The sequence below is a fragment of the Panthera pardus genome, unplaced genomic scaffold (assembly GCF_024362965.1).
Source record: "Panthera pardus isolate Hobbes unplaced genomic scaffold, ASM2436296v1 HiC_scaffold_8, whole genome shotgun sequence".
Classification (NCBI taxonomy): domain Eukaryota; kingdom Metazoa; phylum Chordata; class Mammalia; order Carnivora; family Felidae; genus Panthera; species Panthera pardus.
Genome location: NW_026527013.1, coordinates 135165377 through 135192248, shown reverse-complemented (window position 1 = coordinate 135192248; position 26872 = coordinate 135165377). Strand labels below are relative to the sequence as shown.

At 35.9% G+C, this 26872-nt stretch overlaps 1 protein-coding gene across 2 annotated transcripts in view; it reads right to left on the bottom strand.

The window, feature by feature from the left end:
• CFTR (CF transmembrane conductance regulator) overlaps positions 1-26872 on the bottom strand; it is a 181352-nt gene that overhangs the window by 77526 nt on the left and 76954 nt on the right. For both annotated transcript variants that reach the window (XM_019418034.2, XM_019418035.2), the window contains 4 exons: positions 10220-10314; positions 7129-7215; positions 4919-5639; positions 2124-2252 (listed from right to left, as the gene is read on the bottom strand). In XM_019418034.2, coding sequence (XP_019273579.1) covers positions 2124-2252; positions 4919-5639; positions 7129-7215; positions 10220-10314 — 1032 coding nt within the window. The remainder of the gene's footprint in view (positions 1-2123; positions 2253-4918; positions 5640-7128; positions 7216-10219; positions 10315-26872) is intronic.

The following is a 26872-nucleotide window of genomic DNA, read 5'->3' as shown; positions in this document are numbered from 1 at the left end:
TATATCTTGGTTATAGACTTGTTTACCTCAGACTATCTTGAGCTTAGTAATAATGGTATGACATTAAGGATATTAATGAGAACAGCAACTAGCATTGGTCACTATATGCCAAGCCCTACATTAAATGCTTTATAATCATGATGTCTCTTAACTCAAAAAAGGACCTGGGAAGCTGGTACTATATAACTCTATAAACTGAGGACAATTAAGAATGTGACCTTTAGATGCAGAGGTTTAAATCATCAACAGTCATGAAAGGCTGGTTTGAGATTAAATGTGGCATGCCACATTTTGCAGTCGCCATTTTGTAGATGAGGAAACTGAGGCTCAGTGTTGCTAACTACCTTGCTCCGTTTCATAGTGTTAACACAAGGTCACAGCCAAGTCAGTGTGACGCCATAGTTGGTATTGTACTATACTGCAACTCACATCAAGCTTCCGTTTGGTTTATTAATTTAAATGATGGGGCAAAAAAAGAGATACCACCATAACTTAAAGATCAAATGGAAACTGATGGTTTACCGATGAAATAGTATGCACAACTTTTTGTTATATACTTTAAGATATTTAACACTATCTTACCTGGTCAGGGAGAAGTGATGATATTTTATGTAGACCCCTTCACTGAGGTTAGAAATATCCCAACAATAGGAAAAAACATGTAGCTGTAAGATTGGGTTTCAACTACATGTACATTTATACTGTCTCAGGAGAGACGGCTCTTCACCTGAGTCACTCCCTCCCTGAAGACAGTATGGTCCTGTATGTTAGATTTAGTTTGTATATTGGGGCACAGCCTGTGGTGCTCCCTGAAATAAATATCTAGAGTAAGTAGTCATTCACAGGCTGAATCCAATCCACATGTGTGTTTTGTTGGGCCCATGTAGTGTTTCATTAGTTTGTTTTTATTTAATCAACTACCCACATTTAAAAATAGGAAAATTTTACAGAAAAAAACCTGGATTTCCATCTTATCTCAGTAAACAAAGACTTAGCGAAACTGATCTTAAATTCCCTCTTGGTAAGTCCTTTGCTGGTGCCGGGTTTCAGTTGGCCCCAGTAGACAACTGGAGGGTACATGCTTTCCATTCAGCCTCAAAGCCACTTCGCCCATAGACATTCTCTGCCAGGCCCCTTTTGGCATTTACGTGGCTGTTCCTCATTTAGAGAGAAGCCTCATCCACCATCCAGCTTTGAGAAGTTCTTATGTCCTCATGGGATTGTACTTGCAGCCTACTGTGCTGTTTGCACTTTCCTCCCTTGTTTTTTTAATGTGGTGCTGTGAAGGACAGCAGGGGTGGGCAAAGAGACCAAGATAGTGGTGCTGAATACAGACAAATTCTGTAAGCAAGAGGGCGATCTGGATCTCTGAAAGGATTGTTTCATATGGTTACTAAGCCATTAATACATATTTCATTCTGTGAAGACAAAGTCATTTAAAGGCGGTGATTCATCACTTGCATATTCAAAAATGCAATATCTAGAGTCAAATGAATTTAAAACTGAGTACAGAATAATTTTCACTGTTTAATTTCAATCCATATAATGTATATAAATCCATTCTTCTTTTTGTAGGTTTTGAACCTCTCTACTAAAAGCTCTTCATATATAAAGAGCATATATACAATATATGGAAAGAGAGATAATCCTAGCATATATAAAGAGCATATATAAAATATGCTATGTATGAAAGAGTAAAATGGCAATAGAAGAATTATATGAATCTATACATATAATTATGTAATTTAAAATTACAAATATATTGGGGCGCCTGGGTGGCTCAGTCGGTTAAGCATCCAACTTCAGCTCAGGTCACGATCGTGGTCCATGAGTTCGAGCCCCATGTCAGGCTCTGTGCTGACAACTCAGAGCCTGGAGCCTGCTTTGTATTCTGTCTGTCTGTCTGTCTGTCTCTCTCTCTCTCTCTCTCTCTCTCTCTGCCCTTCCCTTCCTCACACTCTCTCTCAAGACTAAATAAGAAAACAAAATTTAAAATTACAAATATACATATATATTTATGTGTGTGTATGTGTATGTGTGTGCATATCTATGTATATACCCTTCCAAACTATTCTTCATGTAACTTTAAATCACAGTAATATTTTACAACAGAAAATTCTTACCTCAGCCAGAAAAACAACTAAGCACCAAATTAGCACAAAAATCAAGCTCTTATGGACAGTAACATATCGAAGGTATGTGTTCCATGTTGTCACTGGTGGTATGCTCTCAACATCGTCAAAAAAGCACTCCTAAAAAAAAGAATCATGGTTACTACAAGGAGACAACACCGTTTCACATGACCATCGTGGTTTATTTTGAATCTTGGAAATAAAGGAATACTAGTATTCCTAGGTAAACAAATTTCAACAAATATAAACCACTATGAATGACATGTGTGATGTCACTCTATAACCAGTATAATGTCCACTGAAGCAACACAGCTTTTTGAAAAATGAGAAATGCTGTAAGTTTTCAAAATTCTGGAAGTATATCACTGATTATACAACTGTACCAGCTTCAGACAATTTCACCATTTTAATGTTTAACAGTGTCACACCTTTTATCAAATACATTGCATCATCAAACTGAATTTTCCTAGAACTCCTCTTGATTTAACTTATTTCTTCAGGGCTCCACGGACAAACAGTTTGGAATTTTGTTGGCTATAGAAGTTTGCTAATAGACATGAAGGCCAGCTGATGTTTGAAGGTTCCTCTCTCTTTCCAGATACGACTTTTTTTTTTAATGTTTATTTATTCTTGAGAGAGAGAGAGAGAGAGAGCAGGAGTGTGAGTGGGGGAGGGGCAGAGAGAGGGAGACAGAATCCAAAGCAGCTCTAGGCTCTGAGGTGTCAGCACAGAGCCCGATGTGGGGCTCGAACTCATGAACCATGAGATCATGACCTGAGCCAAAGTCAGATGCTTAACCGACTAAGCCACCCAAGCGCCCCATGACTTGTTATATAATTCTAATCTTCAGTATATTTTCCTGAAAATTTTTTTTTAATATTTTTTCAATGTTTATTTATTTTTGAGAGAGTGAGAGAATGCGTGAGCACCTGCAAACACATATGAGCAGGAGAGGGCAGAGAGAGAGGGATTCAGAAAATCCCGAGCGGGCTCTGTGCTGACAGCAGAGAGCCCGATGTAAGGCTCAAACCCACAAACTGTGAGATAATGACCTGAGCCAAAGTCAGATGCTTAGCCGACTGAGCCGCTCAGGTGCCCCTCCCTGAAAGTTTTTATTTGTCCTTTGGTAAATGCGTTTCGAAAATTTGAGAAAGAGCAGCTCCAGATAGTCCCAAAGGAAAAGATACTTTTGTTTCTTTTGAAGTCAACAAAATTCATAAGAGAATCCCCAGGAACTCTAAAAGGGGTTCCTATGAAATCGGAACATAGCAAACTAATTAGATGTAAAGACTTTTCAGGGGTATAGCTCAGTGGTAGAGTATTTGACTAAGATGTAAAGATTTTTGGAAGCAAATAAACCTGGATTTAAATCTAAGCTCCACTATTGACTTCCTGGGAGCTGCCTGAGTTTAGGCAGTGGGACTTCTCTAAACTTTAGGGGTTTTTTAATCTGTAAATGAAGATATGTACTTTCTAGGGTAGTGGGGTGACTGACATTAGGAGTGATCAGTAAATAGTTAACTATTATCAAGGCATCTGGGCGGTTCAGTCAGTTAAGCATCTGGACTCTTGATTTCAGCTCAGGTCCTGATCTCAGGGTCCTGAGAATGAACCCTGCTTCAGGCTCTACACTGACAATGCAGAACCTGCTTGGGGTTCTCTCTCTCTTCCTCTCCCTCTGCCCCTCCCCTGCTCATGCACATGCGCATACGTGCTCTCTCTCTCTCTCTCTCTCAAAATAAATAAACTTTTTTTTTTAAAGGAACTATTATCAGTTACAGAGATCATTCTTTACAACTAAATTTATAGGCTTACATTTGAGAAATTCATTCAGATTGATATGAAACCATACAGAAAAACTATCCCTTAGAAAACCTTTGTAAAATTACAGAAATACTGAAAGTATGTATTTTAGATATCACCTTTGCTGTTCTCTCATTTTACAGAAGAGGAAAAGTTGGTCCAAAGATGTGAACTGACTTGTACCCTAACCAAAATCATACTACTCTTAAATGATCTATGTACAAAATATGGCAATTCATTAAAATGCTGCCTGATTCATCCAAGGCACTTGAGGAATTTTTCTAATAAAACCCAAAACACAATAAACAAAACCCCTCCTCTTGTATATTGCTTCCTATTTGAAGAATAAAAGCATTTTATTCTTTAAAACGTAATATAAAAGGCTTTCTACCTGAAGGTTGGCATAGTATATGTTGAGTTTCATAAACCTTCTTTAAGAGAAATCTGTCCAGAGAACAAACTTTAAAACAAATTTAAAAGATAAAAGAAAGCCCACTCTAAATTAAGGTAAGACTGATGTGTAAGCCAGAATGTGAGTTGGTCCTGTCAAGAGACTAGATGCTTACATACCTTACATAGACTACTTGCATATGAAATACTTCTTGGCTTCTAAATAACTGAAGCTATTATTTGTTTATATATTTATTTATACTCCACTTCTTTCCACAGAGATTTTAAGGTAGTAACAAAGCAGATTCATTATAATTTATAATTTTTCTAATTGATTACTGGCCTAGTAAAGGACCCAATACTAGCCCTTACGTTATATTTTATAGGAAGATACATCCATGGCCAAAGGAAATAGTTCATTCTTGTACATTTTGAAGTTGCTTACATAATTTATGGACTCTGGACTTTCTGAATCTTAAAATAATCTCCACCTTAAACCCATTATTTGAGTAAGTTTTATATCACACTATATACTGCATTTCACTCAGTTGCACTCTGTTGCAAACAAAAAACCACTGATAATTTATACATACCTTTAAATCTTCTTCGTTAATTTCTTCACTTACATCCAAGCCACTATCTAGAGATAATCGCCTTGAATATATATCCATTTCAGTTAAGTTTGTCTGAGGGGCCAGTGACATTTTTCGTGTGGATGCTGTTGTCCTTCGGTGAATGCTTTGACCTTGGTTCACAGAGGTCATCAGGTTCAGAACAGACTGCCTTCTTTGTCTCTGAAATGTGGGGCCAGCATTGACCATGTTGCTTCGAGGCAGGACAGCCTCTCCTTGCTCGCCATCTGGAACTAAGGACAGCCTTCTCTCTAAAGGCTCATCAGGATCTCCTTCGATGCCATTCATTTGTAATGGAGTCTTTTGAACAATTGAAAATTTCCTTATAGAGTTGATTGGATTAAGAATAGAGTTCTTCCTTTTTTCACCAAGCTCTCCAGTCTGTTTAAAAGATTGCTTTTTTGTTTCGTTCCAGGAGACGGCCGCATCTCCTTCCAATGAGAAACGCCGTAAAGTCTCAGTTATGATGGAATTTCTTCTTTCTGCACTAAACTGGTCAAAAGACTCATATCCCATGAGCTTGGAGCTGAAGTCAGGCCGTAGATTTTGTAATTCAGAAAATGTCCCATAAAAATAGCAGCTACCTTCATGTAAAATTAATATTTTGTCAGCTTTCTTTAAATGTTCCATCTTAGAAGTGACCAAAATCCTAGTTTTGTTAGCCATCAATTTACAGACACAGCTTTAAGAATATAAAAAGATAAAAATAAGATATCAATTGTATAAGAATTTTATTACAAGTCTATATATTGCATTGTAACATTTTGTTAATGTATTCTTGTGTAAAACATCTATCATACAACATCATTATTATACTTAAAATACCTCTAAAAGTAAAAATAGCAATTAATTTGGTGCCTCTTTAATTATTATAGCATGAAATATGTTACTGAATTATTAGAGTATGCTAGATCATAAAATTGAGTGTTAACAGACCTAGAGTGAAATTAAATATCTGATATTAAATAAATGTTGGACTTTGAGCAAATTGGCAACCCTCTGTGTCTTGGTTTGTTCATACAGAAAATGAGAGAATTGTTAGATAACCTTTAAAGATCCCGGGGAAACGGGTGTATGCAATTCTGTGTCTTCTAAAATGTCAGAGCTTTCCTGTTCTTTACATTTTCTATTAATTTCCTTTTACATTTTAAGATGGCCACAAATTTAGTTCTCAAGAGCTTATATTAAGACTAATCTGATTTATTTAAAAAAAAAAGCAACAAACCAGAGAACTGAATAATAAATTTAACCTTCCTCTAATATAATTTCCCTTTAGTCTAAAAAGAAATCCTGACTAGAACCATCTAAGAGAGGCCACTTTCTTTTAGATATTAATACATTATATATTGTATAAAAAGAGGCATCATTCTAGATTATACTTTAACATACTAATATAGCTAACAAAGTGTATATTAGTAATAAGTTACTTATCACAATTACAGGATTGTAAAAATCTTAGGTATTAAATTTAAATTGTAGGAAAGGTGCTTCTAGGGGTAATACAGCCATTTTATAGACATAAACTTCTACATCCTCATTGCTTAAAATCTTTATTTCAGAAAAGTATAATAATTCTCTTAATAAACTACTTTATAGCTCATGAAATCATTTTGAAACTGAAATCAAGTTGTAAAACTGCTCCTCTTAGGAACTTTACATACATTGTGCCCTAGTAGGAGCTCCAATAAAATGAAAATTCCTAGTTTTGTGTAACCAAGGAAGAGGTTCTATAGAAAGTATTGAGGTATATAAATAGTCTGAGCATTCACCTACATTAAAACATTCAGCTTGTTTACTTTCTAAGAGACATCCTATCTAAGGAGAAGACAGAATAAAATACTAACACAAAAAAGTAAAAATGTTAAGTACAATAACCATTTAAAATAATATATGCCACAAGGCAATAATAATGTAAAAACTACATAGATAGTGATTGTTTTGACAATAGCAATGGAAGAAATTGGTTTACTATATGGTCAGAACAGGTTTTAATGGAAGTGATTTTGAGTCTTCACTGTGAAGGGAAAATCAGATTTGGGTGAGTGCTATGTCACATTCTACCACAATGGTGGCCATATTTCTCAAGGGTAAAATGTCATCTATGATGGTATAGTTGTGCTTTCTTCTCTTTTAGCATGGCATGAGCATTATAAATTATTCAAAGAACATACCTTTCAAATATTTCTTTTTCTGTTAAAACATCCAGGTATCCAAAAGGAGAGTCTAACAGGTATAAATCAGCATCTTTGTACACTGCTCTAAAAAGAAAATGGAAATTAAATTATATTTTTAAGTATCTCATGCCATTTAGTACAAATAATTTTAAATGAGAATCAAAAAGGTAAGTCTTAAAAGATTTTTATGGGTTTTCACAACATTTCAAGAATGATTAAACTGGCTTTGCTAAGTGTAAATGATATAAACTAGCAGAAGTTAACAAAATGAATCACACCAGACCATACAATTTAAAATACTACCTTAAAAAAAGAAAATCTTTAATAATAGTATTTGTTTAGAGTCAAGAACCATGCTATGTGCTGGGAATACAGTGGTAAAAATTACATAGTCCCTGCCCTCAAAGATCTTGCATGTTGGTGGGAAAGCAAAAAAGAAAATGGACTGTTTCAATGCTATAAAATGTCAGAGACAGCAACTAAATAGCAGCATGAGATAAAAAGAAATGTTAAGTGTCTTTCAGTGTTGACTGCTACCAAAAAATTTTGGTATTGTGGCTGTAATATTACTGTTGGATTTTGCTCCATGTAGTTTCAGTCTCTGTACCATATTTATAAGAATTCCAAACAAGAAAGGATAAATAATTCACAACAAAAATGTACACCCATATCCGTTTTATTTTTTAAGTTAAAAATATGTAAGTGATGAATCACTAAATTCTATTCCTAAAACCAATATTACACTATATGCTAACATATCTAAATAAATTTTTATTTAAATAAATTGAAATAAAAACTTGAAACAAAAATAAATTAAAAAATAAACTTTTTAAATGTTTATTTATCTTGAGAGAGTGAGAGTGCGAGCGAGCATGAGCAGGGAGGGGCCGAGAGAGAGAGAGAGAGAGAGAGAGAACCCCAAGCAGGCTCCACACTGTTAGCATAGAGCCCAATACAGGGCTCAATCCTAAGAACTTTGAGATCATGACCTGAGCTAAAATCAAGAGTCAGATGCTCAACTGACTGAGCCATCCAGGCACCCCATAAATAAAAATTTTATGAGCAAGTAAAATCTTCATTAAATTAATCTTAGAACAGTAATAAGATGAAGATGTAGTCTCATGTTAATAGAAATGAGATTAAATCTTCATAACATCTAAACTTTTCAGGTGTGGTTGTTAGCAGCACTACCCTTACCCCATGCATAGGATTCAGGGTTTATGTATAACTCTTGGTATTTTCTGTAAAAATTGTATTCAGTTAAAAACTAGAAATGGCAAAAAGGCAAAGTGAAATCTAAAAGAACTTTTGCAACATAGGGGCACCTGGGTGGCTCAGTTGGTTAAGTCTTTGACTTCAGCTCAAGTCGTGATCTCACAGTTCATGAGTTCAAGCCCCATGTCAGGCTCTGTGCTGACAGCTGGGAGCCTGGAACCTGCTTCGAGTTCTGTGTCTCTCCCTCTTTCTGCTCCTCTCCTGCCCCTGCTCATATTCTGTCTGTCTCTCTCTCTCTCTTTCTCTCTCAAAAATAAACATTAAAAAATTTTTTTAAAAGAACTTTTGCAGTATAAATTATTTTTAAAGATAACATGCAAGAACTAGATAAAAGACCCCTATCAAAATACACCCTCAAGGTCTTTCACTACCCCCTGCTCTGTCTTGCTTCTCTCTCTCCTTTACATCTATGACCACAGTTTCTCAAGAATTGGAAATAATATATTCACAACCCAAAACTGGACAACACGTGATGTGACACATTCCAATCAGAATAACAATAATTATTTTCAATAGTAGCTCAAATTGTGTGCACCTTATAAATAAAACCAAATTTTAAAGTTTTGTAAATACAGCCTCAAGTCTATGTTAAATGCCTAGACACCACATAGCATATCTTAAGTTTTGAAATGGAATGTTTAAGATAAGTCTTACTTTGACGCAAAGATTAGTCAATTTCTATTTATTTAGAAGCCATTATCTTGTCTGTGAATAATTAATACCTACTGATTTATTACTTCACAAGTAACCCCCAAATAAAGTCATGGTTTAATGCCAAGAGTTCAGAGGACCTGGTTCAAATTGTGACTCTACCATTTCCTGGTATAGTTTTTACAAGTGAAGCTCTAACAGCCTCAATTATCTGATGATCTCTTCTATAAAGTGGGGAGAACAATTTTCTCTTTGCAGGAGGATATGAGGATTAAGTAAAATTACACACGCATACATTAAGCCTAGAATAATACCAGGCAATTGTAGGTGCTCCGTAAGTTAGTTTACTGTTCCAGACTTTGAAAGCAGGAGAAAGTAAGGCAAAGGAGCCAAAATATCAATCAGTCAATGTGATTTGTTGTTGACAACTCTGGCAACACAGTGAGAAGAATTCTATTCAAATAAAACTGGAGGAACATTTGACATCTCATCTCACCAACAACTTTTTAAACTGAAAGTTCTAGTTTAACCACAAAGTTTTCTTCTTGACACAAATTAACTTTATGTACTTCTCTTCAACAGCTCAAAATGCTTAAACCAAGAATGTCTCTACCAAGGGACTTCACTGTCCCCTACAATGTTAGATGTGCTTGTCCTACTTATTTTTCCTTTAAAGATTATAGACTTTAAGCCAAGTGACATCATTTGCCTTGATATTTTTGTTATGAAATTGTTAATTATGTTGAAAATTTGAAAATGTAGGTTTTTCTAAACCAAGAAGTATAAACAGAAGTTTAAAGCAGGTGAGTACGTTGTGGGGTGGGTGAGTGGGGACCCCCTGATCAACTTAAAAGAAACACTTTTTTTTCCTTGTGTTGTGCAGAATTCCTGAGTTTTCTACTTGTAGTAAAGCATACCATAAGGCAACAAATATACAGACACCAAACTAAGAGCATGCATTTTGAAAAAGCCATCACCTTTATCAAATATGAATAGTAAATCCTTATCTATAGTTCATAAAGGTGATTCTTAACCTGCTAATTATAAAACCCCAGGCATTTTTCAATTCCAGAAACAAAATATAAAAAAATAGAGCAATATCTATAATTTTTACGGGTATATTTACAACAAAAGCCCACTGAACCAATAATCAGATATTCACCTTGCTAAGGAAATTCTTGCTCGCTGACCTCCACTCAGTGTGATTCCACCCTCTCCAAGAACGATATTATCCTTCTCTGCAAACTTGGAAATGTCCTATTATCCAAAAAAGGAAGTTAGAGAGGAATTGTTAGTATGTTTATGAATTTGAAAGGTATACTTTCCTTCAAATGTAATCATATATTAGACTGTTTTAACCACAGCCAAAATTTAAAACACTTCATTCTCAATTATTTCAAATCCACTTCAATTGGTCAAAACATGGCTGAAATTTTAGAAGTAATTTTTTCTTTAACCTCTAGAATTTCATTCATGATCATGAAATAAGAATTGGAAAATATCAAAAGGTAAACCATATGTATATTTATGGGCGTGTAAACACGGGTGTATATAATCCATAGATTTGTTACACAAACTCAAGTACTACCAACATGCTAAAATGCATTACTTTCCAATTTCAACTCATTCTTCTAAAAGAAAATCTCCAGACACGAATAAACCTAACAAGAAAAACTAAAAGAACACTACTCCCATCCCCTGCAGTACCTAAGCATATTCAGTGGATGACCAAGAATAAAAGGCAATTCCTTTCCATACTTTTCTCATCCACCCACCACCACAGGCTTCTTCCCCATCCATCCTCAGCAACTCAGCCCCATGTGCTTTGCCATCTACTTTGTCTCTCCTGTCATCACCACCTTTCCACAGGGGGCATAACATTCTTACTCCCAGTTAATAACTTCTCCAAGGCAACAAACATGCTAGACATTGTAAAAGGAGATTAGAACTTATAACAAATAGTCCTTGGAGAATAATCCTGGAGAATGCTAAATAACATCCCAATGACTTAATTCACCCTTTTAAGACAGGTTACAAAACAGTACCCAATTAAATGGCAAATTAATTGTACAGACAACAGAAGTATCCATACAATATAGAAAATTCTACAAGGCTTTTTGGAAGTGATTAAGTTGGCCTGAGACGTGAAGAATGAGTTAGACAGGTAACACTCTCCCTTTAGTTCAAAAAAAGTTACTCTCCCTGTGCTCTTCTCATCCCCAAATATCTGCTCTTTTCTTTTGTTACCACTTTCTTCTTTCTCCCTCCACTAAAAAAAGCATTTCTATACTATGCCTCCTTTTCTTTAACAATCAAGAAGAATCCACCATCTCTCCTTGACCCACCACCATTATCAATATTTAAATTGTCAAAATGGTTACTTCTGTTATCCATTTGTTTCTGTTGTCTACCTTATGAGAGTTTATAGAACTTCATACACAAAACTCTAAACTTACAAAGCAGGTAAATTAACAAATATTCATTTATATTAAAAACGATTTTGCAGCTCCTGTAGGCTAGAACTGTTACCCCCAAAGAACTGTTAATGTTAGTACTCCTGACCTAGGGGAACCAAAGGTCTGAGACAAAAAGTACTGACATTTTGGAGGAGATTCAGTAGGACTCAGTGGAATTGACTATGCTGGCATTGGAGAAATATCACACACAGAGAGGTCACTGACAGCCAGTAGCCCTACAGATGAGAAGGACCTTCATAGTAATGAGATATATCAAAGAAAGTGCTTCATTTCTTTATACTGAACTAAATGATTTTTTTCAACTCATGAGCCAAGCCATATATCTAGGATTCTATCCAAAACCAAGGACTCTAGCTAAATCCCACACTCTAGGGTCTGAAATCTTCAGCCTCACTGAAGAAGCACTTCCAGGAACTTCTTGGTCTTTATGCCTTTACTCAGCTGTGCTATGAAGCACATCCTCTGTACTTGATTTAGAGCAATTAGCAAGAAAACTGACATGTGTATTTCTTTTCTCCTGTACCATATTTGCTTTCCTCCAGTCCCATTCTCTTTTAAAAAATAAATCCTTTGGAGTAAGAAAAATCAAGAATAGTTTGCATTATGTGAATATATTGAGTGCAGGCTTTTTATAAAGGAAGCAGATTTATAAAGGAAGCTATTAAAAAGCCAGCAGTTGCTGAAACTATTGGAGTTTTCAGTTCCCCAAATTTGAATTCAACACCATACTAGTTAAATCAGTTAAAAGCTTTTAAAAGCGTTTAAATTTAGAAATATCAGTAGTTATGTTGATGGTATGATTATGTCACAGTTTCACTTAGGGGATAGAATATGAATGTAGAGGATACAAAATCTTAGCCTAGTACGAGCATTAATAAAGATTTATGGAATGAAGGAAGAGAGAAAGAGGGAATGGAGAAAGGGCAGATAACCAAACATCAAGCAACAAAGAAATGGGTACATATAAGAAAAGGAAATGAAGAAATGTGTACAGAGTAGAGAAAGAAAATGGGAAAGGAATAGTATCAGAAGAAGTAGATACCTGTAGAAAAAGGCAAGAAGATATTGGCAGACTAAAAGAGACCAGAAAAGTGGAGGGGAAAACAAGAAACAATAGAAGATCATGAATTATCATTTCCACTTTCCCTCTGAATTTAAATGTCCAAAGAGCACAATGCAATTTTATTTCATTAACTTTCTTTTCTTAAGACAATAAAGAACAGACTATTTCAGCCAAACTTCTCTCATTTGTCTCCGTATGTTACAGATATTAATTTTTTTCTGCTATTTCTGTTTTCACTATGTTTACACTATGTCATTTGCAAAATTTTCATTTTCATGAAGTTAATTGATCTATCTAGAATTCCTATATTGGTTAAAAAGTACTACTTCACTGTTATTTTATTTGTTTATTTTTAATTTTTTTTAATGTTTATTTATTTTTGAGAGAGAGACAGAGTGCGAGTGGGGGAGGGGCAGAGAAAGAGGGAGACACAGAATCTGGAGCAGGCTCCAGGCTCCGAGCTGTCAGCACAGAGCCTGACACGGGGCTCAAACTCACGGACCGCGAGATCGTGACCTGAGCTGAAGTCAGACACTCAACCAATTGAGCCACCCAAGCGCCCCAGTACTATTCCACTTTTAGGTTATTCATATAATATTCTAAATTTTCTCTTAAAATGTTTATTACTCTTACAAAATTCAAAAAAATATATTCAAGGGACAATTTTTGTTTGTACAATGGTATGAGATATGAATCTTTTTTTCCTTTTAGTTGAATAACAGTCATGATTTAGTAAATAAATAATTTTCCTCTGAATTCATCTATCATCTACCATATATCAAATTCTCATATTTTCTAAGATCTATTTCTGGACTTTCTGGTTCCTCTGATCCATTTTCTATTCCTATACTAGTATTTTTGGTTTTGGTCATTTAATAGAGTTAAGTATGATTTAATATCTGACAAACAATTATTATTCATAAATGTTTTGACTTTTTGTTTATAGTCTTCTATATAATAACAATATCAATAACACCAATAGTAATAATAATAATAGCTAAAGATACTGAGTGCCTATTATATGTCAGATACCATTTTAAGCACTTTACGTGTATTAGCTTTTAAAATATTCATCACAGCCCTATCCTCATTTTAAATATGAAGAAATTGAAAGTTCGAAAAGATAAACCAAGGCAGATAATGTTTTAGACCTTTCAATAAGAGCTTACAATGTTCTTCATCTATGTCCTATAAGTTTCCCATTAGATTTATCCCTAATACTTTTAAATTGGGATATAATTGAATATAGTTACAAATATATTTTTCTTGTGAGAACTTACGAGATTTGCTCTCTTAGTAATTTTCCAGTGTACGTTACAGTATTGTTAGCTATGGTCACCTTGCTCTACACTACATCCCCAGGATTTACTAATCTTAAAACCGTAAGTTTGTACCTTCTGACCCCCTTCATCCATTTCACCCTCTCACTCTCTCTTGCCTCTGTTTCTGGAAACCACCCCTCTGTTTGCTATATCTATGAGTTCAGGTTTTTAATATTCCACCACTAAGTGAGATCATATAGTATTTGTCTTTGTCTGGTGGATTTCACTTGGCATACTACCTTCTAGTTCCATTCATGTTGTCGCAAATGGAAGATTTCATTCTTTTTTTATGGTTAGGGTTATAATATCCCATTGCATATATGTGTAGGTGGGTAGATATAGACAGACAGACAAAATACTTTCTTTATGCATTCATCTGTTTATGGGCACTTATGTTGTTTCCATGTGTCGGCTATTCTAAACAATGCTGGAGTGGTCGTGGGGGTACAGATATTTTTCAAGACAGTGATTTCACTCCTTTTAGTTAAATACCCAGAAGTGCAATTGCTAGGTCATATGGTATTTCCATTCTTAATTTTTTTTGAGGACCCTCCACACTGTTTTCCATAGTGGCTGCACCAGTTTACATTCCTGCCATTATCTTTCAGTATTTATTATCTTTCAGTATTTCATTATCTTTCAGTATTTATTATTTTCTACTATTGTGAATTGAATAGCTTTCTATTTTTACTCCTTGATGACTATTGCTTGTGTGAAGAAAAGCTAGTTACTTTTGTATGCTTATCTATTGTCCAGACATCTTATTATATTCCCTTATTAATTCTAACAGACTTCTGTTTTCTGTTTGTTTGCTCTTTGCTAGAACTTCTTGGGGTTTTTTGGATAAACAGCCTTTTCACGAACACAATATTATCCCTATTTTAAGACAGACAGCATTAACTTTTCAGCACTTAAAAATAAGGTTTACTTTGGGATGTAGGGTTAAAATAAAGTTACTGTATTTATGAAGTTCCTTCTACTTCTATTTTTACTTTAAATTTGTATTACAAATGACTGCTGATTTTTATGTATACTTTTAGCATCTACTGACCTTGCTATATGGTTTTCTTCCTTGTCCATATAACAAATTATGCTGTATTTACAGATTTCTTTACATTGAAGCACTTTTGCATTCCTATCATAAACCTTTCTTTGTCATATTTTATCATTTCTTATATCATGCTGGAATCTATTTATTAATATTTCATCTGATAACATTTTACTTAAATATCTATATCATAAGTATGATTAACTGTAGTTTTATTTTTTTATATTATTTTTCAGATTTTGGTCCTAGACTATTCTGGCTTTAGAAAATGAATTGGAAAAAAGGGAACCCTTGTGCATGGTTGGTGGGAATACAAAAAGTGAAATAAGACACTAAGACAAGTACTCATGATCTCATTTATATATGGAATAAAAAAAAATGAATGAACAAAACAGAAACAGACTCAGATACAGAGAAAAAACTGATGGTTGCTGGAAGAGAGAGGGATGGGGGATGGGCAAAATAGGTGAAGGAGATTGAAAGGTAGAAACTTTAAGACACAGGGATACAATGTACAGCATAGGGAATAAAGTTAGTAATGCATAACAACTTTGTATGATGACAGATGGTAGCTACATTTATCATGGTGATCACTTCATAATACATATAAATGTTGAATCATTATGTTTTATACCTGAAAGTAATATAATATTGTATGTCAACTACACTTCAGTTAAAAAAAAAAGAGAATTAGTTGAAGAGCTTTCTATCTTTTTCTATGGTTTGGTATAGTTTAAATAATACAGGAATTATATGTTACTTAAGGGTGAGATACAGTTCAATTATAAAATCATCTAATGATAATGCCTTTTGAAGTAGCAGACACAAAGCCAGCTTTATAGTGGCAATATGTCTATTCAAGTCTTTTTTTAATGTTTATTTTTGAGAGAGAGAGAGAGAGAGAGAGAGAGAGCGAGAGAGAGAGCACAAGTTGGGGAGGGGCAGAGAGAGAGAGGGAGACCCAGAATCTGAAACAGGCTCCAGGCTCTGAGCTGTCAGCACAAAGCCGGATATGGGACTCGAACTCGGGAATCGTGAGGTCATGATCTGAGCCAACACTTAACCAACTGAGCCACCCAGGCACGCCTTCAAGTCTTTTTGTGCTTTGAAAGAAATTTTGATCATTTATATCTTGCTAGTAAATCACCCAGTTTCTCTAGGTTAAGAAAGGTTTTCTTAGGTTTTTAATTTTGGATAGCAGTGGTGATAACCTCTGGTAGATGTACCATACTTAAAAAAGAAGACAATGGTATTTTACATAGCACTAAAATGCTGTCAAGGGATGCATTGCTAAAAGATAAAATCTTTTCTAACACTTACAATGTATTCAATTAATGATCAGTTTTGATCTTAATTTTGAAGATCTCTCCTCTTAAACTAAGACAGATTAAATATGTAATGATTTTATTGGGGGAAATACTGGTGTAAAAGGAAATAGGAAAGAAAGCGGGGAGGCTGGGAGATATGTGAGAACTTAGTCCAAGTCCAACCCCTGAGTGAAGGAGAGAAGGCCAGAAGGTTGTGTGGAAAGACCCTAGACCACCATCTGAATCTAACCAACTTTTGAAAAGCCATCTGGGAGTCTCTGAACCAAAACCAGTTACTAAGTAAGTCCCACGTCCTCTAAACACAAATCTGCTTCTGTATCCTGCCACACTCAATCATTCATGGGAAGCTGCCTGTGCAACTTGAAGTCTCAAGACAAACTCAGTGAGTGGAGGATTTCAATGTATGGCAACTGGGGCCATTTCTCAGATCCTCTTCCTGCAACAGTGATCCATAAGGCATATCTCATAACCACCGCAATACCTTACCCCCCCCAAATTGGCAAAGGATATGAAATCAGAACGACAAACAAACATGAAAATATCTCACCAGCCATCATGGAACTACAAATTAGAAAAGAGAGAGACAGAGACAGAGGGCGAGAGAGAGATAGGACTTTTTACAAACTAGAATGCCAAAAATTAAAGTCTCTGTCAATAACAAGAGATTTCAAGATGTGAGTCAATGGGAACACTCATAAATGACTGGTGATGGTATAAACTGATACAGCTACTTTAAAGTACAATTTGGCAGTATCTAGTAAAATTGGAAATGTGCACATATACCCTAAAACACCACAATTCAGTTGCCAGATATCCACACCAGAGAAACTCTTGCAGATGTGCAAAGAGAAATGTTGAAAGATTTTCACCGCGGTATTAAGTAAAATCTTGAAACAATCTAAGTGTTCATCGGTATCAGAATGAGTAAATAAAATGTGATATAGGATTATAATATAACAGTTAAAAAGAATGAAACAAATTTCTACATGTAAGTAGCATGTCTAGACCTCAAAGAGGTAATAGGAGCAAAGAAAGCAAGTTGAAGAATGATGTATATAAAGTATACCATTTACATAAATTCTAAAACCACACAAACAAAACTGTTAAGTATTGTTTGTTGATAAGTACATGTATAAATGGATGTATATTCATTTAAATAAATCGGAAAAGTACATACCACATTCATCACAGTAACCACTTGAAAGTTGGGGTTTTGTAGAAAAATAATGGTGGAAAGATTTGGTAAAAAGTTATACTTAGGGGCGACTGGGTGGTTCATTCGGTTGAGGGTCTGACTTCAGGTCAGGTCATGATCTCCCAGTTCATGAGTTCGAGCCCCATATTGGGTTCTGTGCTGACAGCTCAGAGCCTGGAGCCTGCTTCAGATTCTGTGTCTCCCTCTCTCTCTGCACCTCCCTCACTCGAGCTCTGTTTCTCTCCCTCCCTCCCTCTCTCTCTCTCAAAAACAAATAAACACTAAAAAAAAAACTTTTTTTAAGTTCTATTTAGAGGGCACCTGGGTGGCTCAGTTGGTTTGGCTCTTCATTTTAGCTCAGGTAATGAAGAGCTTCATTTAGCTCTTCATTTTATCTCTCTCTCTCTCTCTCTGCCACCCTTCTCTCTCTCTCTAAAATAACAATAAAGTTCCACTTAGAATTTGTCCAGGCCCCTAATAATGCAATTAGAAAACAGGAATATTATCATATAATTGTTTCCTATCCAGAATGGACACTAGTGGTACAGACTACTTTTTAAAAGCATGAAAAAGAAAAGAAAAGAAAAGAAACGAGAGGAAAAGAAAAGATTTCCACACCTGAAAAGAGTTGAGGTTCTGAGCTAGTATATTTAGACTCCTTTTCTGGAATGAAGCCATTTGTGAAGAAAAATGTGTGTACATGTGGATAATTTCATAAGTTTCTTAGAGAGTGTAATTAATAGGAAATTGCTAAGTTTCAAATGAAACAAAAGAGTGGGGATAGATTGAATAGAATTGTGAATAAGCTCATTATTTTAAGATCAAATATATTAGTAATACCAACATCCTGTTCCTAATGTGAGTACTTGCTCTGATTGCCTAGTTTATTGATCATTTGTAGATTTCTTTATTAGTGTTTGGCTTTTTCTATTTGATTAAATATAAAACACTTTGTTTTGTATACATAAACTTTATCTTTGCTGATTACTAAGGGCACTCAAATCTGGTAATATATTTGCCTTAAGAGTGTTGGTTTTCAGCCTTCACAGCACATTTTCTTTCATGTGAAAATTATAATCCAAAAAAAAAGTTATGCCACTTGGTACTATCATGAGTTTAACAAGCAGTATTGCTTAGAGAAGACCTGTGCACAGAGACAAATGCTATTTTCTTTATTTGCACATAGCTTGAGTTCCTTTGGAGCTATCCACAAAAATTGTTACAGGAAATCATTCAGTGACATTAAGATGCTGGGTATGATTTGACTTCTTAAATAAAAATTGATGACTAAGGGGCGCCTGGGTGGCGCAGTCGGTTAAGCGTCCGACTTCAGCCAGGTCACGATCTCGCGTTCCGTGAGTTCGAGCCCCACATCAGGCTCTGGGCTGATCGGAGCCTGGAGCCGGTTTCCGATTCTGTGTCTCTCTCTCTGCCCCTCCCCCATTCATGCTCTGTCTCTCTCTGTCCCAAAAATAAATAAAAAACGTTGAAAAAAAAAGAAAAAAAAAGAAAACCAGGAATGCTCTTTCTAAAAAAAAAAAAAAAAAAAAAAAAATTGATGACTAAGATTTTTTTAAATATTTATTTATTTTTGAGAGAGAGAGAGAGAGAGAGAGAGAGAGAGAGAGAGAGAATGAGCAGGGGAGGGGCAGAGAGAGAGGGAGACACAGAATCCAAACCAGGCTCCGACCTGTCAGCACAGAGCCCGATGAGGAGCACAAACTCATGAACTGCGAGATCATGACCTGAGCTGACAGCAGAGTTTATCTACAGATAAAATAAAATATGTGGACAATTGGTTCTCAAAGTGAAGTATGTAGACCGATTATTTCAGAATCACGTGGGGAGCTTGTTAACAATGTTGTACCTATTCTTACTCAGATGAATTAGGGAAGAGCCCAGGAATTTGTATTTTGTGGTTATTATACCTACTCAAACAGATACTTACTCTTTAGGGTAATTTCCTTTACAATGCTGGTCAGAAAGGCAAATGCCATCTTCAAAGAACTCTGTGCATGTACTGGGTCTGTTTGAGATTGTAAAGCACTTTGAAAATACTTAGATAAAGAATACTAGAGAGGGTCAAAGTAATGCTATAATAAGTGTGCAATAAAGATTAACTTATTATTAAGAAAAGCATTCTATACCCAATGTGATGGATGCGCTTCTCACACAAATGTTTACCATTTTTTTAAAATGCACCTAAACGCCACCCTAATATGGTTCAACTGAGCCAGACAAACCAGAAGTTGTTAAAGAGGAACTGCTAACATAAAGTTCATTAATTCTGACTTGAGAATACATTTATTACATCAAAGAGGGGGAGAACTTTAAGAAAAGGGTGGAGTGTTACACTTAATGGTTCCTTGCAATTTTGCAATATTTGCTGAGTACATTTGAGCTTCCTGTGACTTTGTAGATAGGAAAAATCATAAACCTTGCTTTATGGCTACCTTATCATTCTTTAGAACAACCTTGACAATATAGCTGCTTGTGGTAAGGGAGCAGGGTGTGAAGCTTGGGTTGAGGGGACATGAACTTTAGAGGGAATAACATGCCATAAAGCATGTCTTTAACAGTAAATCATCGGCCAGTTAGTGCCAGTGTTATTAATGTTTAATAATTACTAAGCACTTTTGCTTTATACACAGGGAAAATGAGCATGGAGGGAGAAGAAAAGAAGTGTTGGGGGAACAGAAAAGAAGTGAGGAGGAGAGAGGAGGGAAGGAGAGAATGTGAGAAAGTCAAGAGTTGTAGGAAGAAAGAATTAATTAACCATTTTTGCACATAGCTTTTGTAAACATGGATGTGTTATCTTGAGAGTGTTGGGTGGCTCTGTATGATATATCAACAGAGGTTAACTTCTACAGCAGGAAATATACATGAATGAATTCATAAATTAAAAATTGGAGTTCTGTTTATTAGGAAAGATAATTTTTGACCTAAGTCAAACTTGATACACATAGCTGTACATAAAAATACTGACTAAAGATTAACCCTGCTGGAAAGCATAAGAAGTGAGAACTTTTTATCAACCTGAAAAATAAAAGCTCTTCTTTCCCTGAGATTTTGCACTGGCCAGATTTATAGCAGAAAACTCAAAATCCAGTATAATTTTTATTGTGGCCAACAAAAGTACAAAAAGCTAGTTCTTTTACATAATGGATGTTACAGTCTTGTCACCAATATTTAAAAAAGTTTAAACTATTAAATTAAATTATTAAATTAAATATTAAACTATTGCTTAATATTCAGATATATGCATACATATATGTGGTTTTATGCATGAGCTTGTGAGTATATATGTAATTTTGTTCATATCTCTAGCTTCTTTAGTGTTTATTTCTGTATGTATGTAAGTCTGTATTTGTATTTGAAAATAACATAAGCATTTTTATTTTATTTTTTAACATTTATTTATTTTTGAGAAAGAGACAGAGTGCGAGCTGGGGAGGGCCAGAGAGAGAGGGAGACACAGAATCTGAAGCAGCTCCAGGCTCTGAACTGTTGGCCCGGAGCCCAACGTGGGGCTTGATCTCACGGTGAACTCACAAACTGTGAGATCATGACCTGAGCCGAGCTTAACCAACTGAGCCATCCAGGAGCCCTACATAAGCATTTTTATTTATTTATTTATTTATTTTTTTAATGTTTATTTATTTTTGAGAGAGACAGAGACAGAGCATGAGTTGGGGAGGGCAGAGGTAGAAGGAGACACAGAATCCAAAGCAGGCTCCAGGCTCCAAGCTGTCAGCACAGAGCGTGATGTGGGGCTCAAACTCACAAACCATGAGATCATGACCTGAGCTGAAGTCAGATGTTTAACTGACTGAGCCACCCAGGCGCCCCTACATAAGCATTATTAAAGGAAGACCTACAAAATGCAATGATTTAAGGTACCCCTGGGTAAGTGCAGTTAGGAAGTACAGTTAGAAAAGATACTTGATTAAATAAAATTTTGGAAAAAAAAAAAAAGATACTTGAAACAAACAAAAGAATATTGTTTCTTTTATTCTGGCTCTACATTAGACTCATTTAACTCCAGATTTCAGATTCTCTGAAATGACATTTAAAAATCTACTTTTGAAAAGCTCCCTAGGTGATTTTGATTCAGTTGATCTAAGAATTGGCATTAGGAAGCTGTTAATTCCTTTACTATCTCTTCTAGGTCTACCCACCCAAGATTCTGGGACACATCCAATGCCTGATAAGGCACCCCTTTCCTAGTACCTTGCCAGCTCATTAGTATCCCATAGTTGATCCTGCTCTGGACTTCCTAACTAGTCTCCCAGCTCCCAAGTAAGTAAATCTCCTGATTTGTAATTCAGTTCCTTAGGAGACAAGCTTCAATACTTTCTTACCTGTTTTCTCTGAAGTAATACCACCATGACCCTTATTTTCTCAAGAGTTGACTGGAAGACCAGCTGCTCAACTTGCTCTGAGCAGGTTTCCTCTCCTATGTGGACTTGCCCAGCTACTTGGACTTCCATATTTTATTTTTAAATTTTTTAAAAATATGTCACTTATTATCAATTGTACCTTTAAAAAAATTTTAACTTTATTTATTTATTTTGATAGAGAGCAAGAGTGAGAGCAGGACATAGGTAGAGAGAGAGGGAGAGAGAGAATCCCAAGCAGGCTCTGCACTGCCAGTGTAAAGATCGATGTGGGGCTCGAATTCACAAACCGTGACATTATGACCTGAGCCAAAGTCAGACGCTTAACCAAATGAGCCACACAGGTGCCCTGGACTTCCATATCTTAAATTAGAGGTTATGAGGCATGGACATGAACATGAGATTCTGCCTCAAGGGTAAAGGAAAAGGAGAAGATATTTTGGGAGAAGATCGGGGAAGAAATTTCCTGATTTATTTAAATTTCAAGTGTGTTAGTATAGGTGGTTTTCTCAAGATATGCTTATTTAGGACCATGGTAGCTTCACATATCATTTCCATGAAAACAAATAGCCTCGCTAAAAATAGTTTTCACAACTATGTCATGGAATTCTCAATGCCATTAGGTCACAAGTCTTTGTTATCATAACATTCTCCTGTACAAATGGCAGACTTACAATCTTAATGGTTTAATAATACTGTTACCATCATAGTGAGATTAACTAGCCTGAAGTTCTAACTTAAAGTCAGCAATGTTCAATGGATAAGTCATTAGGTTCTAAGATAGACTTTCTCATCTAATAAGCAATAACCCTAATTGAGCACATTAAAAAAAAAAAAAAAAAAGAGGAATCAGAAGACTTGGATTCTCTTGCTGGTCCCATCAATTATGGATCTTCAACAAGTCTCTTAAAATTTTACTTCCTTTTGTTTAAAATTTGAATAACAATATTTGATAAACTTCTAACCACAACATCTCCATTATCCTCCTTCAGTTTGCATATTATATTAGAAGAATCTTCCTGGGGGCACTTGGGTGGCTCAATCAGTTAAGTGTCCAACTCTTAGTTTTGGAGCAGGTCATGATCTCATGGTTTTGTGGGTTTGAGCCCTGCGTCAGGCTCCGTGCTGACAGTGTGCAGCCTGCTTGGGATTCTCTCACCCTCTCTCTGCCCCTCCCCACTCACACTGTCTCTGTCTCTTTCAAAATAAATAAATAAATTAAAAAAAAAATAATCTTCCTAAAACATTGTTTTTATTATGGCATTTCCCCCAGTAAAGAAAAGCAACTGTAGAGGATTCTGTAGACCCGTTTGCTCTCCTCCCAGGGACATTCCTGTGCTCCCACTAATTACCATGTTTCTCCGACTCCTCTACAGCTAGAATGCTGTATGAGAATTGGATTTCACCAATTGGATTTACTTATACGAAATACAAAAATTAAATGGATGCCTTTGTCTTTCTGCCTCTTTTGGCTTTTTTTTTAATTGCTGGCAAACGGAAGAACAGAAACTATGATCTGACTGTACTCTCCCAGTTCAGCTATCACTATATACCCTTCTCTTTCCAGACCCAGTCTTGCTGTCTTGTCTAGAGCTCTTGCAAAAATGTAATGCTGTCTCCTGGCTCCAGGCCCATTTCATTATGCATTCCAACCACATAGAGCTGACTATAGCTCCTCGAATATACAGTGTTCCCTCTGGGCTCCAGGCCATGTACATTATGTTCTCTTCCTGGAATGTTTTCCCTGTCCTTCTTTACTGAAATGCTCCTACTCATCCATCATCTCTCATGTGAGACATCACTTCCTCCAGGGAAGCCTCACCTGCACTTCTAAGATCAGTTTCAATGCTTCTTCTCTGTACTCATTTAAGGACCCTATATTAATCATTATCATAGAACTGATCAAACTGCTCTTGTTTTTACTTGGTTATCTCCACTAGAATAAAAGCCCCTTGAGGACAGGGACTGTGTCTTGTTTACTAATAATTCCCAGAGTTTGGGGGTGCCTGGGTGCCTCAGTTGGTTAAGCCACCAACTCTTGATTTTGGCTCAAGTCATGATCTCATGCTCAGGAGATGGAGTCCCATGTCAGGCTCTGTGATGAGCATCGAGCCTGCTTGGGATTCTCTCTCTCTCTCTCTCTCTCTCTCTCTCTCTCTGCCCCACCCCTACTTGCACTTTCTCTCTCTCTCAAAATATAAATAAACTTTAAAAAATAATTTCCAGAGTTTGGCGTACTTACAAATATTTACTAAATGAGTGAATGTATATACACATGTTTCTTTTCCCTCAAATGCCTGTAAGTCAAAACTAATGGCAGACAGGGACCCTTGCTACACTTGCAGACAGCATCCCGAGTGCCTAATGTACTACTGTGTCCACAGTAGGAACTCAAATATTTGTTTAAATCAACTTTTTAATTTATTTAATTTAAATCAAGACTAACTAAACCTCTGAATAAAAATTATTATAGACTTGGTTCTGAAAGACATTGATGGTAATACAATTGCCATTTCTAGGGTCCGTTTTGTCAAGAGAACACTTATACTCAGCATTTTTAGAAAAACTAAATTTACCTTCCTGCAAAGACCTTTATGAACATTACAGGGTTCTAAGGTTCTATTAAAACATAAGTGTAAAATCTTCCCTTGATCTTGACTTATTAGCCCTTGCTACAAAAAGGGAAATTCCAAGAGTACAGAGCTCAGAATTCCAGTTCTTCAAGAGGGATGAAACCTTAGACATATATATATAATGATATAGCATGGCTTTGACCTTTGGAAAGCTCAGTGATTTTTTTAAATATGAAAACATAGCTTAAATATCTTAATTTCATATATATTCATGAGATAGCCTGGTCCCAGACAATTAAAATTACATGTTTATTAATACTGTTCTATTGACTTGCCCAAATCTTACTAAGACAAGCAGTCTTAGGGCTATTTTGGTTTTAGAGATGTCAAGCTAATAATTAATTCCAAAATTGTAATTTTAATACCTAAAAAATAGTTCATGCTTTTAGAATTCAGCACAATTTCGCTTCGACTGCAAACTCTAAGCAAAGTTGTCACTAGATGATTAAAGTGAGAATTTGATGGACCAATGTGTGCAAACATTTAGCATAGCAGTACTGACATGTGCTCTCTCAACAGATGTTAGCTAGTGCATTTATATTTATTTATTTATTAATGTTTATTCATTTTTGAGAGAGAGAGAGAGACAGAGCACGAACAGGGGAGGGGCAGAGAGAGAGAGGGAGACACAGAATCCCAAGCAGGTTCCAGGCTCCAAGCTGTCAACACAGAGCCTGACGTGGGGCTCAAACCCACGAACTGTGAGATCATGACCTGAGTCGGATGCTGAACTGACTGAGCCACCCAGGCATCCCTAGTGTGTGTTTAAGTTCCAGGGCTCAAATGAAGTGAAATAACAGTTCAGTTCAGGAGACGCTATGACATTTCTGTTTGGTTCTGGTTCAATAGTTTTATAAAATAAATGTACTTGCTTCATATTACAGTAAATAAATGGCAGTGCTTTCAGACTTAATTACTTATTAGGAGAAAATTGCAGGTGGTTCAAGGTACAGTCACTAAGTGTGGTTTATTCTGGTTTAGGGGACATAGTTCAATGTGCTTCAAATATCTGTTTTACATCTCCACTAAGTCTTGGCTGCTACTGAATGCAATTGTTAATTCCTATAGCTCCTTTTTATGTACAGGTCTCCCAACTGAATATTCCTGAATTCTCCTGTAGTGGTGGAATGACCATCCCAAGGTTAAACTTCTATTCATATAAGTTAGTTTTGGCCAGATCTGGAGATCCAGAGGTAAAATTCAAATTTAATTAGACTTATGGTATCTGTATGATGGAATTTATATTCCAGATCAGTCACTAACTCATTTCTTTGCTTACTTCCCTCCCAAGTTTTTCATACTTCTTGCCAATTTCCCTCCCAAGTTATTTTTTTCTTTTAGTAACTTCTTGCCAAATTTTCTCCCAATTTATTTTTTTCCAGTGACTTAAAGATGAAAACTGCCAAGCAGCAGTGGTAGAGAAAACACAAACAGACTTTAATTCTGCAACCTACATAGTAAATATTTTTTTTACAATGCATATGTAATGGCTGCCAAGACAAATACTTAATGAAGACCATTTTGTGGTTGCAAAAGGATCTCAACAACTTTGTGGAAACCGATTACATATCCTAAGTCCCTGACCTCTTCTCATATCCCACGCCCCACCTCCCACCACGCACTATCATAAAAGCCAAACCCAGGTACTTTTACAAGAGAGTGAGTCACTGAATAAAATCAGTCCAACTACCCATTTACCCAAACACCAGCCTGCCTAGAATTCTCTTGCTGTCTGCTATGGGGTTCTGTGGTAGGATAAGGTTTTGGTGAAGTGTATAAAAAAAAAGCAGTATCCTGGAAAAAAAAAAAAAAAAGACAAGAGAACAGTGAAGTCTGACCTCTTTTAGTAACGAAACAGAGTTACAATCTCCTTAAGGGATAAGTAAATTAATGAGGGCCCAATTACACTGATTCCTCTTTTTAAGCTAGCAGAATCTCCAGTGCTGGTTACAAAAGTGTACAAATATTTAGAACTCTAAAGGTAGTCTGGCAACATGGAAAAAAAAATGGGAGGATAAGTTAATGGGCACCAAAATATAAAATGGTATTTAAAAATAACTATAGGGGCGGCTGGGTGGCTCAGTTGGTTAAGCATCCGACTTCGGCTGGGGTCGTGATCTCAGGGTTCCTAAGTTCAAGCCCCATGTAGGGCTCTGTGCTGACAGCTCAGAGCCTGGAGCTTGCTTTGGATTCTAAGTCTCCTTCTTTCTCTGCCTTTCCCCCTCTCGCACTCTGTCTCTCTCTCTCTCTCTCTCTCAAAAATAAATAAACATTAAAAAAATAATAAAAATTAAAAATTAAAAATAACTATAAATTTGCCTAGGAATCCACTATATTATAATCTGGCTCCAG